Source organism: Mustela erminea, chromosome 8 (genome assembly GCF_009829155.1).
Source record: "Mustela erminea isolate mMusErm1 chromosome 8, mMusErm1.Pri, whole genome shotgun sequence".
Taxonomy (NCBI): domain Eukaryota; kingdom Metazoa; phylum Chordata; class Mammalia; order Carnivora; family Mustelidae; genus Mustela; species Mustela erminea.
This window is the reverse complement of record NC_045621.1, coordinates 80,687,922-80,715,249: the sequence shown is the minus strand read 5'-3', so window position 1 is coordinate 80,715,249 and position 27,328 is coordinate 80,687,922. Positions and strand designations below refer to the sequence as shown.

The following is a 27,328-nucleotide window of genomic DNA, read 5'->3' as shown; positions in this document are numbered from 1 at the left end:
GTAGAATTAAGTGAGTTTAGCAATGTTGCAGAATACAATCAAAACGCAAAATCATGTTTCTGTATATTAACCACCAATAACTGTAAACTGAAATTTTAAGAAATACCATTTACAGTAACATAAAAAATATGAAATGCTTAAGGATAAATATGACAAAACATGTATAAGAACAGCATACTGAAAACTACAAAACACTGAAATTCAAAGACCTAAATAAAATGGACACATGTATCATACTCATGGATCAGAAGTTTCAATACTGAAATGTCAATTCCTTGCAAACCTGATCTACAAATTTAATTAAGTCTGATCAAAATTCTAGCAGTATTTTTTTTGTTTTGTTTTTGGTAAAAATTGGCAAGCTCATTATTCTAAAATGCACATGGAAATGCACAGAATCTAGAAAGGCCAAAGCAACTTTGTAAAAGATTAACAAAGTTGGAGAAATTATTCTGATTTCAAGACTCTATTAGTATAAAGCTACAGTCATGAAGAAAGCAGGATATCAATATGCTAGCCAAAGAGATAAATGAATCAAAATAGTTAAAAAAAACACAACAGTTGAATTGTCAATTGATGGTCAGTTGATTTTCAACAAAGATACAAAGGCAATTCAGTGTAGAACAGTCTACCAATAAATGGTGCTGGAATTATCAAGTTGTTCACTATGCACAAATATATTAACTTATATCCATACTTTGGACCAGATTAAAAATTAACCCTAAATGGATAACAGACCTAACTTAAAACTGATTACATCAAGTGTTAGTGAGTACGTAGAGCAAACAGAACTCTTATAAACTGCTGGTGTACAGAACAGTACAACCACTTTGAAAACATCGTAGAAATTTCTTAAAAGCTAACAGTATGAACTAGATGGGACACCTGGGTGACTTGGTCAGTTAAGTGGCTGCCTTGGGCTCAGGTCTTGATCCCAGAGTGCTGGGATCCAGTCGCAAGTCAGAATTCCTGCTCAGCAGGAAGCCTGCTTCTCCCTCTCCCACTCCCCCTGCTTGTGGTTCCCTCTCTGTCTCTGTCAGATAAAAAAAATCTTTTAAAGAAAGAAATATGAACTAGACATTCCATTTTTATGTATTTATCCAAATGAAGTGAAACTGTATGTTCATACAAAGACTTGTATGTGAATATTCACGGTAATTTTGTAATAACCCCAAACTGGAAATAACCCTAAAATGTACCAACAGACTAACAGATAAACAAGTTATTTTATCCATACAAGAAAATACTACTTATCAACAAAAAAGAACGCACTGTTGATACCTCCAACATCATGGATATATCTCCAATAATTATGCCAAGTTAAAAAAAATACATAGGATTCTATTTACATAAAGTTAAAGAAAATGCAAATGAAACTATGGTGATAAGTGCTTGCTTGAAGATGGAAGGACTACCAAAGGCAAGAGGAATATTCTGGTGTGGCTGATTATGTACAACGTATCTTAACTGTGATTATGATTTTACAGGTATATACATTTGTCAAACAAAACTGTTTACTTCAAATATGCATAGTTTGTGTCAATATACCTCAGTAAATCTGTTTAATGAAAAGCTACTTGGTTTTTTAAAAAAGATATTGAGAGAGAGAGAGAGAGAACGAGTGGAGGGAGAGGCATAGGGAAAAGCAGACTCCCCAAGGAACAGGGAGCCTGATGTGTGACCTGATCCCAGGACCCTGGGATCATGACCTGAGCCGAAGACAGATGTTTAACCTACTGAGCCTCCCAGGTACTCTGAAAAGCCACTTGGTTTTATCAGAGGAATTAATTCAGACATTTCTGAATTTTGCCTTATTTTACACCTTCAAATGTTAGTAACTCACCATATAAGGTCACATTTTGAAAAATAAATTTCATTTAAAACTGTGGCAAAAATCTCCATGTGAAGGCCATTGCACAGCAAATTCCAATGTGTTATGTACTTCTCATAGAAAAACTTATTCCCGGTTCTACAGACAAGTATGATGATTCTTATGTATGAAATTAGATCGGATACAAAAACATAAGTACAAGAATAAACCTGTTAGCAGCTTAAGTTTGTTGTCAAAGCCTCTGAAATATTATTGGCTCACTTTTAATTTTTTCCTATGCTTTTATTGTTTGCCTCTGGACAAGTTCTGACAGTCAGTTTTGCACTTGGTCTTCTGATCTTCAACTATCAAAGAGAAGAGAAAATGAAAAAGATGGACAGGCTTTTGAAAACTGTTAGCACCATTCAACTCTGTTCAGGAAGAATGCAGTGAGTGATATGCATTATCATTTAAGAATCTTACTGAAACTTAAAAAAGAATCTGTACTTATTTTCATTTGACTTCAAATAAACTGGCAGAGTTCTAAGCAGCATATAAAGCTTGTATTAAATGATAAGGGCACCTGGGTGGCTCAGTTAGTTAAGTCTGGCTCTTGATTTAGGCTCAGGTCATTATCTCAGGGTCCTGAGATCCTGTCCTGTGTCACGTTCTGTGCTGAGTAGGGAGTCTGTCTGGGGTTCTGTCTCCCTCTGCAACCCCACCCCCCACCCCTGCCAAATAAAGAATTTAAGAAATTAAGTAATTTTTTCCTTTCTTCCTTTTATATATACATGACACATGTAAAGGATGAAGAGATTTATGTTCCTGCCCAGATGAAACTTTCTAATTTTATGCAAATGAATTATCAGGAAAATTGATCCTAAACCGTTTCACTTGTTCTTACATTCCTATATTTTTAAGGAGTATTACATGTTTGTACAGTAGCATGCTGCGTATGGACACAGGGTTCTATGATTAGCATGAAATACTGTTCCAGTGAATGCCTTCCCAGCCTTCCGAACACTGTTTTCTTACAGACAACTCCCCTGTGCTGATAATTCTGTCACTTCTAATAGTGATTCTTACTGTTTTATAAAGAGTATATATAATTTTTTTTAATCTCTAATATTGGATGATCAAGCTCTTTTCTGTCAAAAATCTCGGGAGACGGGAGGTGTGGCATGGGTGTCAAGGATGAATGGGGTCTCCTATATATAAGCCATTTCACACATCTAAGTGTCCTTGAAGGCTGCATGCATATTAGTTAGCTGAGTCTTTACCCCTCCCATTAAAAGACTACACTGGGGGAAAAAATTAAAAAGACCAATCAAATAATTAAAAAACGGCAATGATTAGCTCAAACTAGATAGTATCGTAATTCTTTTTAGTCCTGCCTGAAGATAAATAGGCTAAAACTATTAGCAATTAATCCCCACCCCCCTACAGGAGTGGAAGATAGTTCTGGAGTATAAAAGATATTAATTATTTACTTTTCCTCCATGGTGGGTAATCAGTGCAAGAGGTATTGGACTACCTAATAATTCTTAGCATATTAGAAGAAAATAATCCATGGAGTGAACTACCAATGTAGTTAGTTAATTAGCTTGACTATAACTGAATGGATAACAGCTGGTATAGTTATGCATTATCTCCACAAATTAACTGGCTTCTCAATCACATGTTAATTCACAAAATCATCAAAAGGATTTAGTTACTAAATTCAAGGATGAACATTACATAACTTAGTGCAGTGGATTCTACTACCCTACGTTGAACTTTTCTAAGCGCAACACACACAACATATACAATAATGCACAATTATGAACTGATCCACACAATTAGTGTTATTATACACTGTACTTTTAAATCGAGGGGTTTCTATTAACTCAAGTACTTTCAATTACACATTCTTACTTTATATGCCATAAACAGGATTACTCAAAATAAATATTAAATAAACACCATCACAAAATTCTTAAAATATGTAGTGTAGTCAAAGTGGTATTGATGACCTTTGTCACTGATATACACAGAACCTTAAGACTAAGATAAAAATAGTTCAAGGATTCACAGGTAGAAACAGATGCACATGTAGAATAAAACTGATGTATGCACGGATTGCATGGAGCACTGGGTGTGGTGCAAAAATAATGAATACTGTTACGCTGAAAAAATAAAAAATAAAATAAAAATAATAAATAAAATAGTTCAAACAAACAAACAAAAAAACTGAAGTATGTTCTTCTGAGAACACTGGTACAACCTGGAGATTACCCAAAAAGTGGTTAATAGGATAAAAAGAACATGGGCTGATGAAATCTGGATATTGAGGAGAAAACTAAAAGTTCTTACATTTGGGAAAATAATCTCATTTTACAGACTATAAGGAAATAAGTGCAGAACTATGGAAGGCTTACACTGTAAGTTTCGGAATGTCTAAATCATAAGCCTTTACATAACTGAAATTAGATTACAGAGATATATACTATGTTAACAATGGGAATGAGAAAAAAGAACAATTTGTAGGAAAAAACTATGTAGTTATGTGTAAATGGGTTTGAAAAAAGGAGCTAATTTCAGATTTACTGTACTAATATACCATAACTGTACTGTTAATAAAACAAAACTGTATCGATTGGCCTCTGAAATATACTGTTATTTTAGATTTAAGTTTACATTTTAATTTTCTCATATTAAAATATTTTGTATTCTCTGAGCATATATTGATTGTATTTATAATGGAAGAAACCTAATGGCAAGATAGGTGAAGGCCATCTTAAAGATTTGTAGGTATCCGGACGCATGGATGGCTCAGTCAGTTAAGCTGCTGCCTTAGGCTCAGGTCATGATACCAGGGCCCTGGGATCAAGTCCCGCATTGGGCTCCTTGCTTGGCAGGGAGCCTGCTTCTCTCTCTGCCTCTGCTTGCCACTCTGCCTGCTTGTGCTCTCAAACTCTCTCTCTGACAAATAAATAAAATCTTTTCTTTTTTTTAAAGATTTTATTTATTTATTTGACAGAGAGAGATCACAAGCAGGCAGAGACTGACAGAGAGGAGGAAGCAGGCTCCCTGCTGAGCAGAGAGCCAGATGCGGGGCTCAATCCCAGGACCCTGGGATCATGACCTGAGCCGAAGGCAGCAGCTTAACCCACTGAGACACCCAGGCGCCCCACAAATAAATAAAACCTTAAAAAAAAAATTGTTGGTATCAAAAATTACCTCCATGATAGCATTTCCCTTTGACTGACTTACTAAAGAAAATCTGGGTTTTCAAAATCACGTATTTGCTGTAAGGTAGTAATACTTCAAATTCAAGAACTAAGTCTTCAGCATACTTTTGTTTAAAAAGGCCTTCCACATACATTTAAACACACACACAATTTAGGGCCTAAAGTAAAAGGACTAAAGGTAAGCTCTTAAGTAATACAATTATTTGGAAAAGTTTTAGATGGTTTCAAAAGTGAAAAAGAATTGCTTGAGTTACAGCTTTAGAAAGATTTAAACTCTACATTATTTTGAAAATATTTCATTATTATATATTACAATTGGTAACATTTAAAACTTTTCATAAAGAAATGAACAATCTTTCATAGATCAAAATTTTAAAACTCAAGCAGTCTTTTTATATACAAAGTATACTTTCATTGCATATGGGAAATAAACTTGGTTCATGTTCTACATTTTAAAAGTGTCAATTATAGTACAAGTCGTTATAAACTTTGATATTATCATTTGACAAAATTTACAATCATGTTTTCTTAGGTTTTATAACTGAGAAGCACTTTAACTGCTATACCCAGATGAAGAAACTAAGTTTCAGATTTAAAAATCAAACAATTTATCTGAGGCAGAAATGAAATTGGGGCCATCACCAGATATGCTCATACTATTATCTTAGTCTAATGCTTTAGAATCCATTTTTATTTGCAGATAACAAAAGAAACACAGCACAAATATTTGAAAATAAAATGACAAAAAGCTGCTGGCACAATATGCCATTTGTAAATTATGTCCATTTAACTGTATCATCGTAATGTTTCAGGGAACACAATGACAAAGACCCTCAGCTCAGTTTTCTGGTGAATTTGTTTACACTCTTTCATAGTAATCAAATTTCAGCATGTAATATTGTTAATACCATCGGTCTCCACAAAAATGGCTAAGTAGTAATTAGTTCTGTAGGTGATATTTAATTAGGCTGATATCTATCAATTAGGGAATTACTCTTTCCTATAGTTTTATCTGTAGTCTCTTTAAAGCCAAATTCATAGTTTACTGAATTCATAGTAGTACTGTCAGTATTCTACGTAGTCCCATAACCAGTTAAGAAAATCCATTAACTGTGTATTCCTTCTGTGCTAACTATAAGGGATCCTCAAACTATAAATTCTAAGAAAATATTCATATAAAAACTTAAAGAAAAAAAGGACTATATTTGGATTTTAATGTATGACGGTCTTTATTTACAACTTTATTGGCAAAAAAGAAGAGGGAAACATTTAAAACAATTTAACACAGGGCATTGCAGCTGATTCTGTCAGGTTAAAGAAGTTTCTTTTTAAATGTCCATCTAATCGTCCAAAGATATACAATACTGAATCTGCATATGCAGTTTCCTTTATGAAATACAGTGCTCATATTTTAGGCAGTCTTTGAAACACATAAATACAAAGAAAATCACTCATTAAAAACTGTGTTAAATGAAGGGTATTTTAAATTTAAATTTATATTTATGTTGTTCTTATAATACATGCCCAATGAAAACAAAAAGCTGGAAAAGCAGTCACACTTCCTACTTGAATGGACAGTTACAACAATCATTTTCTGCAATGACCATTATATTTTCAATTTATCATGAACTACTCTGAACTTACTATGAGATGTAGCCAAAGTCAGAAGACAAGACGTAGGGAGAATATTCCTTTTTTGGAGGAGAGTAAGCCCTCCAGAATCAGCATGGGAAATAAACATCCTGTTGAAGAATTCTAGGTGGAAAAAAATTACTGTAGTCAATTTCAACTCATGCTGAGCTGGCTTAATTTTTTCAGACTTGTCTGTTGTCATTCTTCCAAATCCAGTGTGTTTAATTCTTCTTCTAGTTCATCCAAATCTTCCCCAGTAAAAAGATTTTCATCAACAGGAACAGCATCGATGGCTCCATTTTCCTGTCCCTCCCCTTCGTTGTCCTCTTCCAAATCACTTCTTTCACCATTTTCAGCCCTACCACCAGAAGCTTCACTTAATTTGTTTTCTAAAAGTAAACATTGAAATCAGTAAGGCCAAGAAACAAACACTATTCCATTAGCAACTGAGAGTCACAGACATACTACATTTTTTTTCCTTTTTCAATGAAAGCCTTTCCTAAGATTACTCCAACAAGAAATGATCTTTTTCTAAGCCTAAGAAAGCTTAAGCTATATATCTAGTGCAAGTATGTTGTGCACTATAGACATTTGATTGCTTAATGGTATACATTTGAAAGCAAGATTTACCTTACATTAAATTTAGTGTTTCCTATATGACCTAGCAATTAGGTTTTTAGAAAGTCAACTTCCACATAGTATTTTGAATAAATGACCATGGAATAAAAAGTGTTTATTAGCAGCTACTTAGCTTTTGATTTGGGGGACAGCAGTTAAATCACATTAGTTGTAATGCTGCAAAGAGATGTGAACCCAAAAACATTTCAACCTATCAAATTGTGAAAAAAAGAACCTAGGGTTATGCAGCTACTTTGTAGGCTAGGAAAGACTGAGACAACAAAAATGCTGTCTTTTAATGTTCAAAGACATCAATATTTACACAAAGACAATTTTTAATAGCCTTACTTAGATTTTAGCTATTTTAAACATCTTTGATGTCAAGTCTTGGGGGATTATAGACTCTGAAGTACTTGCAATTTTCCCTACTGTTACGAGCCCTACTTCTAAAAGGAGCAAATCCAGTCTTCAGATTGGCATTAAGACAATAGGCTGACAGCACTCAGACCTCAGGAGGGCAAGCCAGTTTTTCAAGTTATAACTTGCATTCCTTTATTGTAAAAATAAGGTTAGTTTTTGCTCTCTCAACCTTTGCCTTGATTAGTATTCTACGTTTTCCTCTCATACTAACCATGCCAAACGTTCCCTTTTCTTTCAACTCCTCAGTCAAGGCACCATTAGACATAAATTTTATCAACAAGCCTTACTACCCAGTCCTTCCCTCATTCTTACTCTTAACTGAACTTATTACTTCCATTTCCAGATCTTGTTTCTGTAACTAATACCCTTTCATCTTCCATTTTTCTTCTTCTCCCAGATCTTTTTCCCCTGGTATATAAGCCCTTCCCATGACCATGTCTCCCCCTCAAACAAAATTTGTAAGATTTATCTGCAATTATTTTTCTCCTCATTGCTCTTATGATTGCAGTCCTGATGAAAACTGGCACCCTAATTCCTACAACTCCTTTCTTTAACTACAACTAAAGACTTCCAGTCTAAATCCTACTTAATTTTTCTGAAATTCTTCTTTCTTTTCCTTTGTACTTCTCAAGCTTTCCCTCTTTTGAGTACTCTAACTGATGTTTGCAGTATATTCTACAATGTTCTCATGTTAAGTATTGTGCCTGGGTGAGTTCATTCACTCTGAGCTACCAACAAAAATGATTTTCAAAAGTTTTCCTCCTGTTGACAGTGTCACGTTTGATAATTAATATATCTCAAAATCAGGAGGTTCCAAACTGATTAGCTACATCTCCAAATTCATTTTTGTCCCCTTCTACTTCCAGTTAATGGCTTCAGGATCCACCTAGCCACCAATTCTACAGCTTCCACGACTCACTATTTCTATATATAGCCAAACCATACATATTTACGTTACCAGTCTGGTACCTGCAGACATCAAAGTCTGCCAGTCTGGTCTAACTGTCCACCCCTGCTATCTTTAGACAGCATCCTAGTTCTTGGGATCTTGGAATACAAAAGTTAGCATACTTACCATCCTTTTCTGAAGTGTATGTGCTGAATCTTTCAAGACTGGCTACAGTAATACCTGTCTCATCTACATCTCTTGGGATATACAGGCTTAAATCTATGTCATTTACACTCACAGAATCATCAACCTTTAAAAACATAAAAAATAAAGTTGTTACTTATGAGAACGGCTTTCATAAATTACTTACCTTTTACCTCTGACATTTATTTTAGTGAAACAAAATTATTACTAATGCCAAGTGAAAACAATAACTGACAATTGCCAAAATTCACTCCTTTTCCGAAACTTCTTGGGAAAAAAAGTAGCAATGTCATATTTCAACTTTCTTCCTCTCACATACAGAATATGACATTTTTATTTTCAACTCAAAGACAGAGGTTAAAATTTTATACTATATGAAAAATGAATAATCAGCTATGTTTGCCTGTAACTGAGTGATTTTGCTGTTGTCTCTTGCTCCCTACTCAATTTTCCCCTTACTCTGTTCCTTTTAGTCTCTGTCCTGTTTTTTTCCCAGTATAAAATATTAAACAAACAAACAAACAAAAAAATCATTTTTCTTTTAGGAAAATAAAACACACACTTTTTAGCTAATACATACAAACATTTAACTCTACCCCAGTCACTGTTCTACTTTCTGTATAAAGAACTATAATATAATTTTATTAACTCATTTAACTCTCACAAGTAGTCTGCATGTAGGGATTATCATTATGACTTTATTACAGATCAAGGTAGAGACCTACAGTGTAAATGATTTCCCAGATTAGAGTCAGGATTTGAACTGAGGCCCTAGAGTTGATTCTCTTAACCATGCTATTCTATTGTTATACTCCACTGTTTCTCTCCATCAACATGAGGAGATGAGGTGCCAAAGCTTCTTCTTACCTCATCACCACCTGTTCCTTGGGTGTAACGGGTATCATCTGCTTCCTCATCATCATCATCAACCAGTTCAGGACGAAATTCAAACACCTCACGACCGCTAATCTATTCAGATACACAAATATATCAACTCATGGTAAAATTCAAACATTTCATGGTCATGGATTTCAGACATAAACATGATTAAATTAAAATAAATTCCTGCATGACACAGAAATTATAAAATGAAAGAAAAAATAAAGAATCTCTTCAAGTGAGTTTGGGACGTACCACTAAAGCCTTCCCTGCCTTGAAGTCTGCTTTTCTTCTTTCCATATCTTGCTCAAGTTTATCAATCTTTTCTTGTCTTTTTCTTTTCTTCCATGCAAGAAAAGATTCTAGAGTGATTTTCGTAACATTTGGACCTAGGGCAGAACGCTGCAAAGACAAAAGAGTTGTTTATTTTCCCACAAATCACCTATAACAATATTTAATAATTTTCTCTTAATGCAATTAAGTTCTTGCCTGTGACTAATAAGACATCAAATTTAGAATAAACAGATTTATTTTCATTTTATATGGCAATGAGTAAAATGAGTGTCCAGAGATACAAACATTTGTAAACACAGTCAAATATATTATTCTGAGCTGCATTTCTTTTCAATACCGAAAATGAGTAAAACCTGTCATATGAGAAATGGTTTTAAAATAAGTCAACTGCTGAAAACAAAAAAATATCAAAAGTACCATGAAAATATCCAAGTATCATTTGTGTTCCTTAGGAAAAGAGGGAAAAAACTAGGCAAAAACACCATCTGCTCCTCAGAGCCAATAATCAAGTAATAAATATATGGAAAAATAATACTTCCTGAACATCTGCCAGCTATCAGTATTAAATGTTTTCTACACATACGCTAACATGCTGATCTCCACAAATAAGCAAACAGAAAGATATGGGAAATTTACCGAGGTTAATAGCTAGTACTTGGCAGAAGTAGGATACAAACAATCCCAAATATACCAGACTCCAAAGTCTGTATTTTCTATTATAGCATAGTGCTTTATATGAGACACTAAACAATATGTCTATTTAAGAACAAATGTATATAATCCCAACCTTAGACACTTACATAGTTAGACAATCCAAAGACAAAATGGATATAATTTGAAATATACAATCCTAAACCTAGTATTTCCAGTAATCTCAACATTTTCTTGTCACTCCCAGGAGCCATATCTACTAACTCAGTGGCCCCATCTGCTATCTCATGGAGTAAACCTCTTTTGTGCTGAACCAGAAACGAGGAGCAGAAGATTTTCTTCAATGAGACATATTCCCCTCTACTGACACAGTGGGAGTTTTGACCCCAGGGATGATAAAATATACAACTGGAAAACTGCAGGAGTTGTTTCCTTCAATACGTATTATTGATTAGTAAAATGGCTAAAAAATAAGACATCAAGGGAAACATCAAAAACTTCAAGTTCAATCAGAGTATCATTTTAATGAATATACTAGTACAACAATCTTATAGAATTTGATAAACCAGTGGCATAAAAAATTGTTTCATAATCCTAAAATTAATGTCATGATGGACTAATGATTATGGTTAGGTTTATATTCTAGACATAAAATAACTAAAGAAAAAAATAAGGCAACTTTGGGAAAAGGTTCTATTTTTTTCCCCTTCCATAATAACATGTTATTGCCCCCAAGTGGTAAATATTATAATTTCACGATAAATATTACTTTAGTTTTATAGTAGGAAAAAATTCTAGTTACCTCTCTTTCAATAAGATCTTCTAATGAAATTTCATCTTCTTTTTCTTCTTTTTTTTTATCTTTTTTCAATACAAATCCAGGAGGAAGTGCATGACGATACATGCAAATATCACCACCTCCAGGGCATACCCAAAACCAGCCATACTTGTTGTTTTCAATAGCTTCGAGGAAATGCTTGCACACCTGTAGAGACAATATTATTCACAGCAGTGGCTCAGTGAAGTCCATTTACAAGGTAAATGCTTAAATATATGGAACAAGTACATTCTTATTCACATCCTTAGGCTATTCACTTTTCAGAACATCCCTGGCACAGAAACGTACACGTAAATCAATCTTAAAATACTTAATACAATGGTAAATTCCCTTTAGAGAAGATCTATATAATATTTCTATTTTCAACACTGCTCCAAATTCTGAATTACACAAAGGACATGCCTCAGTTTTAGCCTTTGTAAATGTAATCCAACCCTGATTTTTAAATAAATGAAAAAAAAATGTGGTTATAAAAAACTATAACCAATGATTTTGTTTTGATCTTTCCTAAAAACTCATCACATGCAATAGCGATACAAATACTACTTGAATTACCTGAAATTACAGGCAATTTCTCACATCTAAGAAGGGAGAAAGCAAGCAAGGTACAAAAGGAACCAAAGGACAGTGACCTTTGGTGCAGAATACAATTGTATTGAAGCCTCAGATAATAAACTTTAAAAGAAGTGAAAATTAACTAATAAACAATATTCTTTTCCTCAAAAAAAAATAGAGCAGATATAAATAAAACTAGTGTTTAGAAATTTTCTAGCTATCAAGGTTTTTCACTATAACTGCACTATAGGTAAATATGTGGACATAAATGCTGGGTCCGAGAAAAAAGGTATAAATTTTTAAAAGTGCATTTCCTGGAATACTAGAGCCATTACCTATCCAAAATTCATTTTCACCTTCTTGATTTAAAAATCTCATCATTAGTGTAGGTGTTTATCAATTGTCCCTCCATTCACTTTGCATAAGGAAAGAATTCTTGTCTGAATATGTGATCGTGTTCATCCATATCTGAGAGAAAGTAAAATCACCTCAGAAAATGACACTTGAGGACTTTAGTCACATGCTTTTCAAAGGCTACTTCTGTATGACTTAACACTTGCAAATTCCAACAAAGCTTGATGCACTTTATAAAAAGCTCCAATAATTTAAAAATAATCCAGTAAAAAATAGCAGCAAATACCTTGCCACATAATTCTCCCTAATGATAAATATCACAGCAACTCAATTCAAGAAAAGGACATACTATTTGAGTTTTTGGTTTTTTCTTTTCCGCCTCACCGTGCTTCTTGTTCACTACTTCTTCCAGCTTTTTCTCATCCCAATTATCCATAGTATCTAAATAAAAAGAGATATGAAAACTAAATACTGTAATTGTATCTACTGTTCCCAAAACAAACTGCATATCTCCTTAGACAGGAAAGCTGGATATAAGACTTATAACCTGACACATTTTCTTTAAATGACACCAAAGATAGGAATAAACAGTGCTATGAAATTATTCACCGAAATCCCAAGCAGTTTAGGCAAATGAGAAGGTAGTACTGGAAGAAAGGGTGAGACTAATTCAAAAGAAGTAACTGCTTTTTATACATCCTCATTTATTTAACTAAAGGACATAATGCTGTCAACTCAGATTTTGTGGAAAAGAATTTTTTTTTTTTTTTTTTTTTTACAAACACAGCCTTCCTAAGAGCAAAATATTCTTCAAGTTCTAAATATCTTAGTAACAACCAAAAGATATTTTTAAGAAAATGTCTTAAAAAAATACCTTTTTCAAGTTCTTCATCTCTTGCATCAATGTAAACACTTCGCTTTTCACACTTTCTCTCCAGAGTCAAGTCATGAGAGAACTTACACTTATCTCCTTTAGTACACTGTCCTTGCTTAAAGAATGCACACACCACGGATTTGGGATCTGCACCTACGTCAAACAGCACATGGTATTTGTATTATAATCTGCCAGGTCACAAAGTATAGCTTCTATCTGAGATATAATTACTACTGGTGAACTTGTTATTTTCCATTCACTGATGTGAGAGGAAAATACCACTTATAGGTGATTATTAAGACATTTCTTTAAAGCTCATTCTACACCATTTTTTACCTATTTTTGTTTCTTTTATTCTTACCATTATTCCTTCCATTCTTACTCTTATTTCCAGGGGTGGGAAACCAAACAAACTCAGAGGTTATTCCATAGTCACTTGTCTAGTTTGAGTCAATGAGGCAGAGGTAAAAGAGAAATATAAACATACATGGAGATATACTACCAAGAGTTTGGAACTTATAATTTATAGAACCACAGGTTGTCTACCAAAGAACAGATATTATAAATCAACTAGCAGACTATCTAAATCCTTAATTTTACCTTAAGTGGGGGGGTAGTGGCTGAATTTATAGTTGTACAATCACATAGCTATGCACATATATAGAGGAATTATAAGAAAGTCATTGATATAGTTTAATTTTGACAAAGGGAATATCATTTCCATAGCAGACACACTGGCTTATATGAAGAAAATATACATCAAAACAAATTAAAGGTTTTTTAAATTGTAGTTGACCCACAATGTTACATTAGTTTCAGGAGTACAACATAGAGATTTGACAAGCCTATATGCCACCCTCACCACAAATGTAGCTGCCATCTGTCACCATGCAATGCTATTACAATACCACTGACTATACTCCCTCTGCTGTACCTTTTATACTCATGACTTCTTCACTCTGTAACTGGAAGCCTATACATCCCACTCCCCTTCATCCTTTTGCCCATCCCAGGCCTTCAACCTCCTTCCCTCTGGCATAGCATCAGTTTATTCTCTGTATTAATGGGTTTGTGCTTTTTGTGTGTGTGTATTCATAAAACAAATCAAGAGGTTTTTAAATATGAATATTTGATAAAAATACTTCTGACATTTAAAATTTACCTTTACTTATTTTTTGAGCAGCAACTACGGGTTTGAATAGCTCATTTAGTTCCTGCAATTCTTTCTTCTTGTCATCTTTCTTCAATTTCTTTTCAGCCTCACTTTGTGCTACCTAAAATATTCCCAGGAATAATATGAAAATTTGGTTTCATATAATAAAACTGTTCTCATTATATAATAGTTCATAGAGCATCACTAACAAAACATTTGCACATTTATGTATCCATACCTCTTAGTATCAGTGTTACAATGGCCTTTAAGTATATATTAAATCGTATGGTTAAACTATTAAATGAAACTGCGATATCAGTTGACTTAAAATAATTTATAAATGGTACCATGCCAAGTAAAAAGCATATTCAGAAGCTTACAGCAATAAGCATTTATTAAGCATTTGCTACATGCCCAGCACTTTTAGTAAATGGTTCTCACCTGGGATTTTCTTCTTATGACAACCACCCACTTCCCAGAAACATGAGGGTGCCTTTTGAAGATCAGAAATGCAAACATCCGGAAATGCGCAGTCCCAGACAATAAAGAACTGTACCACCCAAAATACCTATTCCCCTTGTGGAAAAACACTGAGCTAGGTCAATGTGGGAGATAAAACAAAACAAATATGACATATGACATAGTTCCAGGCACACGATTTACATACCTAATATGATTAGAGGATTCATCCAGACATTTATATGTCAGGTCCTATGTTAGATGACAGGGAATACAAAGATGAAAAGATAAAGATGCTTATTTAAAGAAGCTCAGACTCTAGTGGGAAGACAGACATGTCAACAACTGTAATATAATACATGGTTCTCTGGGAACAAGGAACGCCTATATGCCTATGAAAACTAGACTGAGCTAACACTTTATGGATGAATTTTTCTGATGGGTAAGAAAAGGAATGCAGAGAGCCAGCCAATGCAAAGATACAGGCACGAGAAGGAACACAGTATGAGAAACATCAATGAAAAGTTTGGACTGCATCAGTAGGTGACAGGTAAAACTCCGTGGCTTAAAGCAAGTCAATGACACAATCAGACTGTATTTTATAAAGACCACAACGGCAACTGTGTAAAAAGTGGACTAGAAGAAGCCCAAGAACAGCAAGGAAAATGAAGAGGCTAATGCAACTGCTGTAGGCAAGAAAACATGAGCTTAAAGTAGGCATTAGTAGCAAGGTTGGAGAAAAGAGGTGAGAACTCTTAAGGAGGTAGAACTGACAGTACAAAGTGACTGACTAGACAAGAAGTAGAAAAGAGAGGGTGGGGTCTAGGACTATCACATGTATGGTTAGTGCTGTTAAACAAGACAGGGTATACAGGAGTAACAGGTTTCAGGGCAGAAGGTGGAGATGAACTCAGTTTTAGACATCCTGAGTATGAGATGCTTACAGAGCAACTGTATAGAGCTACTTAGAAGGCAAGTGGACAAGGATCTTGATACCTGGGGAGAGAGTCTGATTTGAAATAAAGATTTTAGAAACAGTTTACCGATAATAATTGATTAAAACTTTGAGTGTATAAGAGATTATTCAAGAATAGCATAAAGAAGTGATTAAAAAAAGGTGATAAGAGCAGAGGACAGTTCCCTGAAGAATACCAATATTAAATGAGCCAAAACCACAACTTTAAAAAGCCCATAAAAGGGTCCAAGAAACATCACAGAAACAGGTGGAAATCCAGCACAAAAAAAGTACTTAAGGAAAGAGAAATTTTAGGAAGGCAATGGCCAAATGCTGTAAGGTTAAAGACATCCCAAATCCCAACTTTGATCAGACGGCAGATGTGTTCAAATGGAAAAACTGGAAAACATTTTTTAAAAAGAAAAATTTAAGTCATTTTATCTATAATAAAACTATCGTTTGTTCATGAGGTTCATCTCAACATTTATGGACCCAGAGCAAGGATACATTGGAAGCCGACAAACCATTTCTGTGAATATTTGTAAGTTAGAAATCAAACTAATGCTAAATAAAATATGGTTTGTACCCCTACTTAACAAATAATACCTTACAACCCGGAAGGACGGGTTCAAATTTAAAATGCCCAGGTTCCATGGAGTTCTACGCTGGAGCACGGCAGTAAAACAAGAATCAACTTCTGGCTCTTCCTCTTCCCACACTGAGTTTCATCCCACCATGTGTGTGCATGAAGGTGGAAGGTGTGGGGAAGGACATGGTATGGATTCAGATCTGTCCATACTCCCAGCACATACCCTTCTTTTTTTGTGTATGTGCTGCTGAAGTGAACATACAACCTTCCTTTTGAGTACTTCAGGCATATTGGCAGTACAGTATACCCTAAGTATAGGCAACATGACCTTTGTAGGCCCTGAAGTATTGTGGAGAGGGATGGTATAAACTCCCTTAACCCACTGACTCCTTGCCTGTGGGAGAGCTATGTCTAGAGGAGACAAAGAGTAGGGTCATCCTCTACAGTACAGGGCCTACAGTGGGGTACCTGGCTCTAACAGCAGGACTGCTGCTCATTTTGCAGATAAAAACCCAAGTACCCAAGAAATTATCAAAAATTATAATACTGAAGGTACTATCAATCCTAACCACCACCACCACCACTGAAAATTTCAGGCTTTCTCGGGTCTATAAAATATAAAATTATCTGTCAATATACTTCCCACTAGAAGAAAAAATAGGGAGAGGAGAACAGGATTGAAAAAAGGAATAAGGGAAGAAAAGTAAATTCTTTTCACACACCTATATTACCCAGAAGATCCACATTATCTTCTCATTTAACCACCACAGGTACCTTACAAGGGTAATTATCCTTCCACTGTACAGATAAGTGTCACTAAAATTTAAGTTCATGTAACAAATAAGATGACTCCAAGACCTAAGCATACATTTTTATTAAACCAGGCTACTAAATTAGCAGCATGGAAGATCAATAGTTTTTGGCTCTACAATCAAGCTGGGTATAAGAAAAGAAAAATGCTCGAGGCACTAATCTGCTGACAATATATGTGAGAGAAGTTTGTTTCAGATTGCAGTCACAAACATATATTCTGATATTCTCAGATGAAAAAAAGTATTTCCAGAGTGGCAAAAAGAATACTTTTTAAAATAAAGATGCAGGTCTGTAAAATCTTAAACTCAAGAAAGTGAAAGATCTAAAGAACATGAAGAAAAGGAGCTAACTTTTTTGAACGTGTTGCCAATAGATAAAATGATTTCAAAATTCATATGGAAGAATAAATGCCTAAAAATAGCCAAGAAAAATATAAAAAAAAGTAACATTTGGGGGAAAGGACTTCCTTTAAGAGCTAACAGAACAGGGGCACCTGGGTGGCTCAGTGAGTTAAGCCTCCGCTTTCGGCTCAGGTCATGATCTCAGGGTCCTGGGATAGAGCCCCGCATCAGGCTCTCTGCTTGGCGGGGAGCCTGCTCCCCCCCCCCCACCCCCACCTATTTGTGATCTCTGTCAAATAAATAAACATAATCTTCAAAAAAAAAAAGAGCTAACAGAACATGTTACTAAGGCACTATAATAAAAATCAATGGGATACTGGTTTAGGGACAGACAATAAGCAGAACAGAAAAGAGAATCCAGGAATAGATCCTAATATATTTGAGACTTTACTATATGTCAACAATGGTATTTCAGTTTGGTGGGATAAATGATGCTGGTGTAAATGGCCATTTATTTGAAAGAATATTAACCTACTGACATATAAAATAAATTTATGACAAATTATAGACTTTAAAAATAAAATAGAAATCTAGGAAAAACACACATAATCCTGTGGTGCAAGAGACTTTTTAACTGTATTTTTAAAAAGCTAGACATACCTGACAGTACAAAAAATAAAAATTATTGTACAGCAAATGAAACAGAAACATCACAAATTATCTGTAATGCAGGCAAAGGTGTCTCTCATAAATTGACAAGAAAAAGACAACCAGAAAAGCAAAGGATATGAATACACAAGTCAGAGAAGTATAAACCCAGACAGCCAACAACCATTTGAAAAGGTACTCACAACAGAATAACCAAAAAAAACAAAACAAACAAACAAACAAACAAAAACACCTCAAACTCACTTGTAGTGAGGGAAACAAAGCAAAGAATGAGGTCTCAATTTATACTTACCAGATTGGAAAACATTAAAAAGAACGTTAGTACCTATAACTCATGCACTGCAAATGAAAATGCGAAGGATTACAATCGCCACAGAAACTAATCTAATCTATTAAAATTAGATATCTGGGGCACCTGGATGGGTCAGTTGGTTAACCATCAGATTCTTGATTTCCACTCATATAATGATCTCAGAGTCATGAGATCGAGACCTGCATTAGCTCGGAGCTAATTGGGATTCTCCCCTCCCCACCCAGCTGGCACTCTCACACTCTCTCTCTTTAAAAAAACAAACAAATAAAAAAAAGAAGTCCATTTCCCTTGATCTAGAAATGTGTCACAAAAAAGCAAAAATGCCTGTTAAGAACACACGTACACAGACATTTCTCATAGAATTATTCTAATGTCAAAAAGCTAGAAACAAAGTGATGACTTACACTGAAATGGATGTTTACAGTACACCCATATTGTAGAATAGTATGAAGCCATTAGAAGAAATTAGAGCTGTATCAAAATGACTTAGAGAAATATCTAAGACATACTGCTGAGTAACAGAGGCAAGATGCAGAAAAGTTTTAGAGTAGGATTCCATTTTAAAATACAATTACCATTCCAAATATGTCTATCTGTAACAAATGCCTTATTACATCCATATGAAAAAAATGCAGAAATTTTAAGTTATTTACCTGACGTGGATTTTGTTGGCCAAACTTAACCTGATGAGTGACAGCCTTAATAAACTTCTGTTGCTTTGCTCCTTTCTTATTCTTTAGACCAAAAGTTTTGTCCTGAATGAAAAAGAGTACAGAAATATCTTAGCAATTTATATTAATTTCTCATCTATTTTTTTCACTCATATCTAAAAACCACTCTTTCATTTATGCAAAAGAAAACTTTTCTTTAGTATGCTACATAAACATGTGAAACACTAAAACATCAAGTCGACCCAGAATTCTTTGCAATTCAATATATACTTACAACTATCGTTATTAAACCTGTTACTCTAAGATGCTTTTTCCAAAGGTGTTTCAGAATATAAATTCTATAGGATGTGCAGGGTTGGAATACAGGACAAGATGACCTACAGTCAAGAAAGTTTAGGAAAATGCTTGCCTAACAGTGTTTTTAATTCTTAAATGTAAGATATCTTAGAGCTTTTAAAAGGAGGGATGCAGTATGTAGCAATTCTGAATCTTTTTTTTTTACTTCAAAATGCATTCTTCTGAGAGTACCCTAAGGGATTATGTACTACCGAACACATTTTAGGAATACTGCATAAATATTATGTACTCCATTGGTTTTGTCTGTTTGTTTTTTGTAAGAGAATTATCTTCTCAAAACAATTAAAATTTTTTTTAAAGATTTATTTATACGGGTGCTTGAGTGGCTTAGTTGGTTGAGCTCTGTTCTTCTACTGAGCCAGTTACCAATTTATCCATACACTATCAATCTTTGTAGACTGAGGTTCAAACAGATGTTTAACTTCACCACGAAGTAAGCTTCATGCCCAATATGCGGGTTGAACTCATGAGCTCCTGATCAAGAGTTCCATCCATGCTCAGGGAACCTGGGAGGCTCAGCTGGTTAAGCATCGGCCTTTGGCTCTGGTCATGATACTAGGGTTCTGGAATCAAGTCCCATATTGGGGGGGGGTCCTTGCTCAGTGGGGAGCCTGCTTCTCCCTCTGCCTACTGCTTCCCCTGTTTGCTTGTTCTCTCTGACAAATAAAATCTGGAAAAAAAAAAAAGTTGCATGCTCTACCAACTGAATCAACTAGCTGACCCTAGATGTTTAATTTTAAAATGGGAGTTTGCATCTTTTTCATTTTCTTGTTTGTGGGTAGATCTGAGAAAGGATGAAGCGGTAAAAAGGTCTATACTATTGAAACGTTGAGACCCTCTAAAAATAATCAGTCTGAAATAAACTGACGATTTTAAAGCCTTCATTTTGGTATTATTCTGAGGGAAGGGACAAAGTAATAGGAAGTATTACAGCTGCAGAATACCTATGTGGACACGTTGGAAATGAAAAACAGTACTAATATGATTAGTATTTGAAAACATTCAGCATGACGGTAACTTTACAGAATCTCAAAATCAGTAAAACAGATCTTTCAGTTTTCTTAACATTTGCAAAGTTGAAGACAGTTCAGCTCTAGAAGGTTCTCATTAAGAAGTATCTTTTTATTCATTCACATCTACATCCAACCATATACCAAAATTTCACTTTCCCCTACTTAAATTTCTCTCATGTTTTAATATCCCATATTTCAAAACTCTACATGAATTTTCTGTAATTTACGCATGTAAAAAAAGTAGGACATACAAACATGCTGAACTTGAGGTTTTTTTTTTTTTTTTAGGGCCAGTGTCCCCTCCCCCCTTTAAAAAAAATATATTTATTTGACAGAGAGAGGGATCACAATTAGGCAGAGGGGCTGGCAGAAAGGGGGAAAACAGGCTCCCCCCTGGGCAGGAGCCCGATGTGGGACTTGATCCCAGGACCCTGAGATCATGACCCGAGCTGAAGGCAGAGGCTTAAATCACTGAGCCACCCAGGTGCCCTTGGTGTCCCTTGTTTTTACAGGTAAGAGAGTTCAACATTCAATTCAGTAAGAAGAAAAGATGGTCAAGTATGTGATATATGAAAAGAAATGAGCACATGCAGCAACCGGGTATGAAATGACACTTTCCTTTTACAAAAGTGAGTTCTCATGGGAGGTAGGGGAGATGGAAAAATCCTAGATAAAAATTTCAAGATCAAAGTGCAAGTGCATCTACATAAGGCCTGCCAGAGAAGAGCATAACTAGGGTTCAAACCATGCCCCATAAGTTAACCACAAAACTACTGAATAGGGGCGCCTGGGTGGCTCAGTGGTTTGGGCTGCTGCCTTCGGCTCGGGTCATGATCTCAAGGTCCTGGGATCGAGCCCCGCATCGGGCTCCCTGCTCCGCAGGAAGCCTGCTTCCCTCTCTCTCTCTCTCTCTGCCTGCCTCTCTGCCTACTTGTGATCTCTGTCTGTCAAATAAATAAATAAAATCTTTAAAAAAAAAAAACTACTGAATAAACAAGCAAGATAGATAACAAACAGTAAGACAGATACTAACATATGAAGATTTAGGAAAGAAAAAAGTGCTCTAAGGGGACTTGCCTAGTTAGAAAAAAATACTCATGACAACAGTTTCTGATAGAAGTATATAAGCTCCAGATCCCAGAAGAAAAACAGTTTTTCAGGTTTAATTACACCGCTTTAGCACATAATTAACCAGCCTAAAAGAGATAATGAATGAGTTGTGATTTTAAAGTCTTTAATTAGGGTAGAGCTCAGAAATCATTATTTTTTTCACAGAGACAGGGGACACATCTATTCAGCATTCATGAAACCTAAAGTCAACGTATATTTTATTGAATCCTCTTAACAATCTTATGTTATATTGAAGCTGAGAACTGTTCAACAATTCTGAAGTCAGACTGTATAGTGTAATGATTTAAGAGTATAAGCTCGAGGCAGGCTGCAAAAGTTCTAAGCTCAAACAAAACTGAGCAAATTGCCTTCTTTGCCACAGTTTTCTTATTTGTAAAGTGGGTCTCACTCTAACCTTTTAGGACTGTTGTGGAAGTTAAAAGATTTACTACAAAGTAGTGGAGCACACTGGTTAACAATAGGAGGTCTGCAGCCACACTTCTGGGTTTGAATGGTGGTTCTCCCAATGGCCAATTTAGTAACCCTGGGCAAGTTATTTAATCCCTGTACCTGTTTCCTCAATTACAAAAAGGGTGATAAAACTTATCTCACTGAGAGAATTAAAAAAGCTGCATAAATTTATCACTTGTACGTGGCTTGTCTTCTCTCTCCAACACACTGATAATTGTGTCTGGCTCACTAAGTGTTAACTATTAAGTAACACAGATGATATTTGAACCAAGGTATATTTGACTCCAAGCAAAGTCTTTGTTCTTTCCACCATGAAAAACTATTTTCCAGAGAAACCTAGTTAGGTTACTGTGCAGGTTGGTACACAAAAAGCTTTCTGAATACCACATTGCTGATGTGGGATACTAACACCGCCTATTGAAAATAGGATGGTTTATAATTTGGAATACCTCAAAAGGGCTTTTCTCTTTTTCTTGAATTTAGGACACCTATGTGAAGATTAACCTGGATTTTTTGCAGGTGGGGAGTATGAGACAGGAAGACTGAAGGTTACAATTGAACCCAAATCGTGCTTAAAATAAAACTGGGAGGGGCGCCTGGGTGCCTCAGTTGGTTAAGCAACTGCCTTGTGCTCGGGTCAGGATCCTGGAGTACCACATTGGGCTCCCCACTGAGTAGGGGGCCTGCTTTTCCCTTTGACCCTCCACTTCCCATGCTTTCTCTCTCTCTCTCAATCAAAGAAATAAAATCTTAAAAAAAAAAAAAATCTCTTATTTAAAAAAAAAAAAAATAAACTGGGAAATAATAGTCCTCATTGGACTATTATAGACCTCATATGGTCCCAAAGTTTAGGTTGTAAGGAAGGAACAGTGTATGTGTGTGTTTCAGATGTGCAAGACTGAATACAAAGCAGTTTAGAAAACATTTTTTTTTTTTTTTTAAAGGATGGCTCCCTGAAGCTCCAGAGCCTTAGCATTCAATGAACTCCAGACTTCCCTTAAAACTGACCCTTTCTTCTTCCCCTGCCATCCCATTAAGTAATCATGCTTCTTTTACAGCCAGCCTCCACTCCTTAAATAAGATGTGTGAAAACAAGGGGGAAGGGTTGGGAGAGCAGGACAATACTGAATAGTACTCCAAGACAACTAGAGACTACCTTTTGGGACACTAGGGTAAGCAGAAGCAAGCACTTATTTCGTTAGTCATTGTCTACCTCCCCCACCCGCCACACGCACTGTCTAATGTATTTTTGTTCTCCATTCATGAAATGGATATTCTATAGCTGGTTAATCTAACTTCAAATAATCAACTGACCTTGACTAAAGTTTTTCCATTGGCAACCAATCATTTCTCTTTCTCCATCCTTTACATATCTGGATACCATCTCTTTAGGTGTCTTACTACCACTTTCTTGCTGCTACAAGTCCTTAGCTGGACAATTTATTTGCATGCCCTACAACCCAAGGATCCTTTCTCTTTCCATTTTCAAATCTACTTCTCAAAGTTGACTTCAGTTTATTAAATGTCAGCTATAAGAAAGCAAATAGTATATGCCATTTGAAATAACTGCATAAATGTCTAACAGAACCATAACATATTTTTATATACTCATTTCAGAAAGAAAATACCTATTAATGCAAATCAATTAATACATTTTGGAAAGGTTAAAGAGAGAAAGAAAAAAATGTAGGCAACAGAAGGAAATTATTTCAGATGACAGAAAGTAAACCCTTTATAGACTGCACAGGCCAGTCTGATTATTTTCACTTACTAGTTCTTTTTTAAATAGTAAATAATAGTAGCTGCCATTTATTATCTATATGTCAATTATTTTACAAATGTCATTTCATTTAACCCACAGCTCTATAATATAGGAATTAGTTCCATTTTGCGGATAAGAAGTACATCAGTCTTTGCTCCCAGCTCCTCAATCAATTTTCATCCTTAACCCCATACACTAGCCATCAGGATATGCTAGGGTTTGGGGTAATTTAAAAAAAAAAAAAAAAAAAAAAAGTCATCTATAATATTTAACAAAGAGAAATATATTGTTTCCTAACCAGGCTGAGTAATAGAATTTTCTACATAAATCTCATTTCACAACAAATGATAAACTTAACACTAAATTCACTAGGGGGTATTTTTGTACCTCTCCACTGGTAGCAAATATCCATGCAGTACACTTGAGTCTACAAAACCTTACTACCATTAAAAAAAAAAAGATGCCCACCATATATGATAAATGGGGGGCAGGGGCATCACTGTTTGGGTATCTTTCGTTAAAAAACGCAGCTGTCTTATTTTATATTTTTCTCTGGCTAAGTTTTCATTAATGAAACTAAGGTTGCTTTCTCTTTACCTTAAGAATAACTGTATACAAGATGAATGAACCCATTATATACCTACACTTTTAGTTGAGAAACAGTACATAACTTTCATGTAAAACTCCTTAAAACAAAAATACTACTCCTGCCAATTTAAAATAAAAATCACTGCATACAGTTAAAGTTCAATAATGTGGGAGGTATACTTTGTCAGGTAACATTTAATTTCACGTCTATAAGGAAATTTCACTTTGTATCATGTTAATTCAATCTTAGTACAGGAAACTGACAAGTATAATGTGATCCCTAAAATGTCCCTTGTTTACATAGCAGTGAGTGCTAGGAGATCACCATTCCCAGAGATCTACTAAAATGCCAGTGTCCAGATTGTTCAAAAAGGTGACAGGAGACACATGTGTGAAGAAGATAGTTATTTGCTTTTAAAGTTCTGGCTATCTGCTTCATCACAGTTCTAAATAGAACAAATTAGCAATAAGAATACAGGTTGGGAGAGTGCACCTGAGTGGCTCAGTCAATTCAGCCTCCAACTGTTGACCTCAGCTCAGGCCATGATTTCAGGGTTATGAATTCGAGCCCATTAAAAAAAAAAAAAAAGATAGGAAAAAAAAAAAGAGAAATAGAATACAGTTTCTGCTTCAGAGCTGGAACTCCGCAATGATTACTAGAATTCTTTATGAGCATGTTAAACCAGCAGACTTTAAAAATTATGTAAAAATTGACAAAGACAAGTTCCAATATGGTTTATACTATGAAGCCTTGAGGGTTTTCACTGATGTTTTTCAAGGCTATAAATACCAAATATTAAAAACAGTAATCATTTAGGTATGCCTGGGTGGCTCAGTTGGTTAAGCGTTTGTCTTCCACTCAGGTCATGATCCCAGAGTGCTGGGATTGAGTCCCGCATGGGCTACTTGCTCAGTGGGGAACCTGCTTCTCCCTCTGTCTGCCGATCCTCTTGCTTGAGTGTTCTCTCTCTGACAAATAAATAAAACCTTTGAAAAACAAATAAACAAAACCAGTAATCATTTATAAATAAACTCATTTCAAAACAACCAACATGCATTTTGGTCGAGTTTGATAAAAAGTAACACTTCCACAAAGGGTGTCCATTAGTCAGGCATACCATAAGCAGGAAAATGGTCATAGGTTTTTCCAATTATATCCAAAGAATACGAAGAACCGTTTAAAAGTCACTGATGGTTCACTCTCAGGAAACTCACTGGTAGTCATTAGAAGGCAAATACAAAACATTCAAGAACGTCAATAATGTTCCTCGGCCATAAAGAGCTGTAGACTCAGGGCACTAACTGAATAAATGTGTGTGTATACACACATATATATGTGCATCTACATATCTGTGAATACACAACAAATTCAAATACGGCACTTAATACAGCTAGTGACACTGAAACAATCGCTTTTAAAGCAGAGCGGATGTAATTCACAACGTATATATACAGAGCCACGTACAAAACGGTGAGCTGCGACCTTAAAGAAACCATCACTCTATGAAACTTGTAATGGATCGAAAAAGCCACGAAGTGGTAATTTGTTAGCTCGAAACAACTACCACTCCTAAGTGATGGGTAAAATTGGAACACAAAGGCTCCTCACGAGCCGACCCCCCACAAAAAGTCTGACCCAAGCCCATTCAGCGCACTTTCCAAAAACACCAGGCTAGAAACGTCTTCAATTTTAAGGACCAGCGAAGGTCAAAACCCTGAAAGGGGTAGGGGAGAGGGGTGCCCTTTCGGACCTGGGTCGGTGAAGGCGGGGGCGTGGGCGGAGAAGCAGAGGCTGGGTGCGGGGGCGCCAGCAGCGTCACTATAGCGATGAGAGGTAGGGAGCGTCATCACGGGGCTGGGGAAGGGGCAGTGGGCCACAGAGCCAGAGGGGGGACACGTCGTCCCGGAAGACACGAGCAGAAGCCGTGGAGCGGGGAACCAGGAGGCTGCTTCCCTGAGGGCTCACAGCATGAGTGGGGGAGGGGGTGGGTACTCACTTCAATAATCTTCTCCTTCTTTTTCTGCTCCGCCTTTTTGCTGCCCCCGGCCTGAGCCTGTTTCTTGGGGGGCATTGCGGAGACAGGTGGCACCGGCCAGACTTAAGCGCAGCTGGACACCGTCAGGGGAGCTGGCCCCGCGGCAGGAGGAAGAGGACACGGGCCTCCTTCGCCGCCGCACCGCACGGAAAGCAAGGCGCTCACTCGCCGCCGAAATGCGGCCTTTGCGACAGGTCGGTGCCGCAGAGCATTGTGGGTCGCGAGGAGGGCGCCCGGAAACGGAGCTGCGCGTGCGCTTCTGCCGCGGCCGGCCAGGAGGGGGCAGGGAAGGGACGTGGGGAAATGACTTGGCATCACTTGTGATGTCGTTCATCCACCTGGTCCTTTCTAGGTTGTGTCAGGCCTTAGGATCAATGAGGCGAGTTGGTTGGCGCCCGCTGCTCTTTGGTCTTCCCTTCAGGTTCGTTGTTGAGGATGGGCGATTCTTTTGTCCTACCTGCTCGGTTAATAATTGCCCTTATTATTATTATCATCCTGAATGATCACGGAGCAGTCGCCGCAACTCAGCGCTGCTCGGAGGCCACGGTACTCAGGACTTTCTTAGGCACAGATGGAACAGGGCCGGCGAATACAGCATGCTTCGGGTTCCTGCAAAGCCTTATTAAGACATGGAAAAAGTTTCATTTGAAGGGAACCAGGGGTGGCAGCCCAGAGAAGGGGGAATTTGAACTCTTCTGATGTACTGTACTTATCAAGTCGTTTTCAGAGTCCAGGAAAGTGCCCAGATGATTCCTAAAAACCCATTTGTAATGTGAAAAC

General features: G+C 36.2%; 1 protein-coding gene across 3 annotated transcripts; it reads right to left on the bottom strand.

The window, feature by feature from the left end:
- Positions 1 to 1,835: 1,835 nt before the first annotated feature.
- On the bottom strand, positions 1,836 to 26,716 carry ZC3H15 (zinc finger CCCH-type containing 15). Of its 3 annotated transcripts, XM_032356168.1 has the most exons (12): positions 26,510 to 26,616; positions 25,611 to 25,726; positions 23,815 to 23,821; positions 19,194 to 19,295; positions 14,411 to 14,522; positions 13,249 to 13,401; positions 12,724 to 12,815; positions 11,430 to 11,612; positions 9,938 to 10,084; positions 9,671 to 9,772; positions 8,786 to 8,909; positions 6,248 to 7,061 (listed from the first exon to the last, which is right to left on the bottom strand). In XM_032356168.1, exons 2-12 carry the CDS (start codon positions 25,649 to 25,651, stop codon positions 6,871 to 6,873), a joined length of 1,254 nt encoding a protein of 417 aa, XP_032212059.1. In that variant the 5' UTR covers positions 25,652 to 25,726; positions 26,510 to 26,616; the 3' UTR covers positions 6,248 to 6,870. The 3 variants fall into 3 exon arrangements, 2 of the variants coding, with proteins under 2 accessions (XP_032212059.1, XP_032212058.1); XR_004288825.1 differs by lacking the exons at positions 23,815 to 23,821; positions 25,611 to 25,726 and adding an exon at positions 1,836 to 2,175 and having other exon boundaries at positions 6,685 to 7,061; positions 26,510 to 26,716; XM_032356167.1 differs by lacking the exons at positions 23,815 to 23,821; positions 25,611 to 25,726 and having other exon boundaries at positions 26,510 to 26,716.
- Between the last annotated feature and the right edge of the window lie 612 nt (positions 26,717 to 27,328).

What these genes read in the sequence shown, in the direction of transcription:
- ZC3H15 (XM_032356167.1), bottom strand. Translation starts at nt 26,584, where the DNA reads ATGCCCCCCAAGAAACAGGCTCAGGCCGGGGGCAGCAAAAAGGCGGAG. An exon ending in AAGATCTTATTGAAAGAGAG is followed by an intron (nt 10,085 to 11,429) that starts GTAACTAGAATT and finishes TTGTCTTTGCAG; the next exon opens with CGTTCTGCCCTAGGTCCAAA. An exon ending in ATACACTTCAGAAAAGGATG is followed by an intron (nt 7,062 to 8,785) that starts GTAAGTATGCTA and finishes GTTTACTTTTAG; the next exon opens with AAAACAAATTAAGTGAAGCT.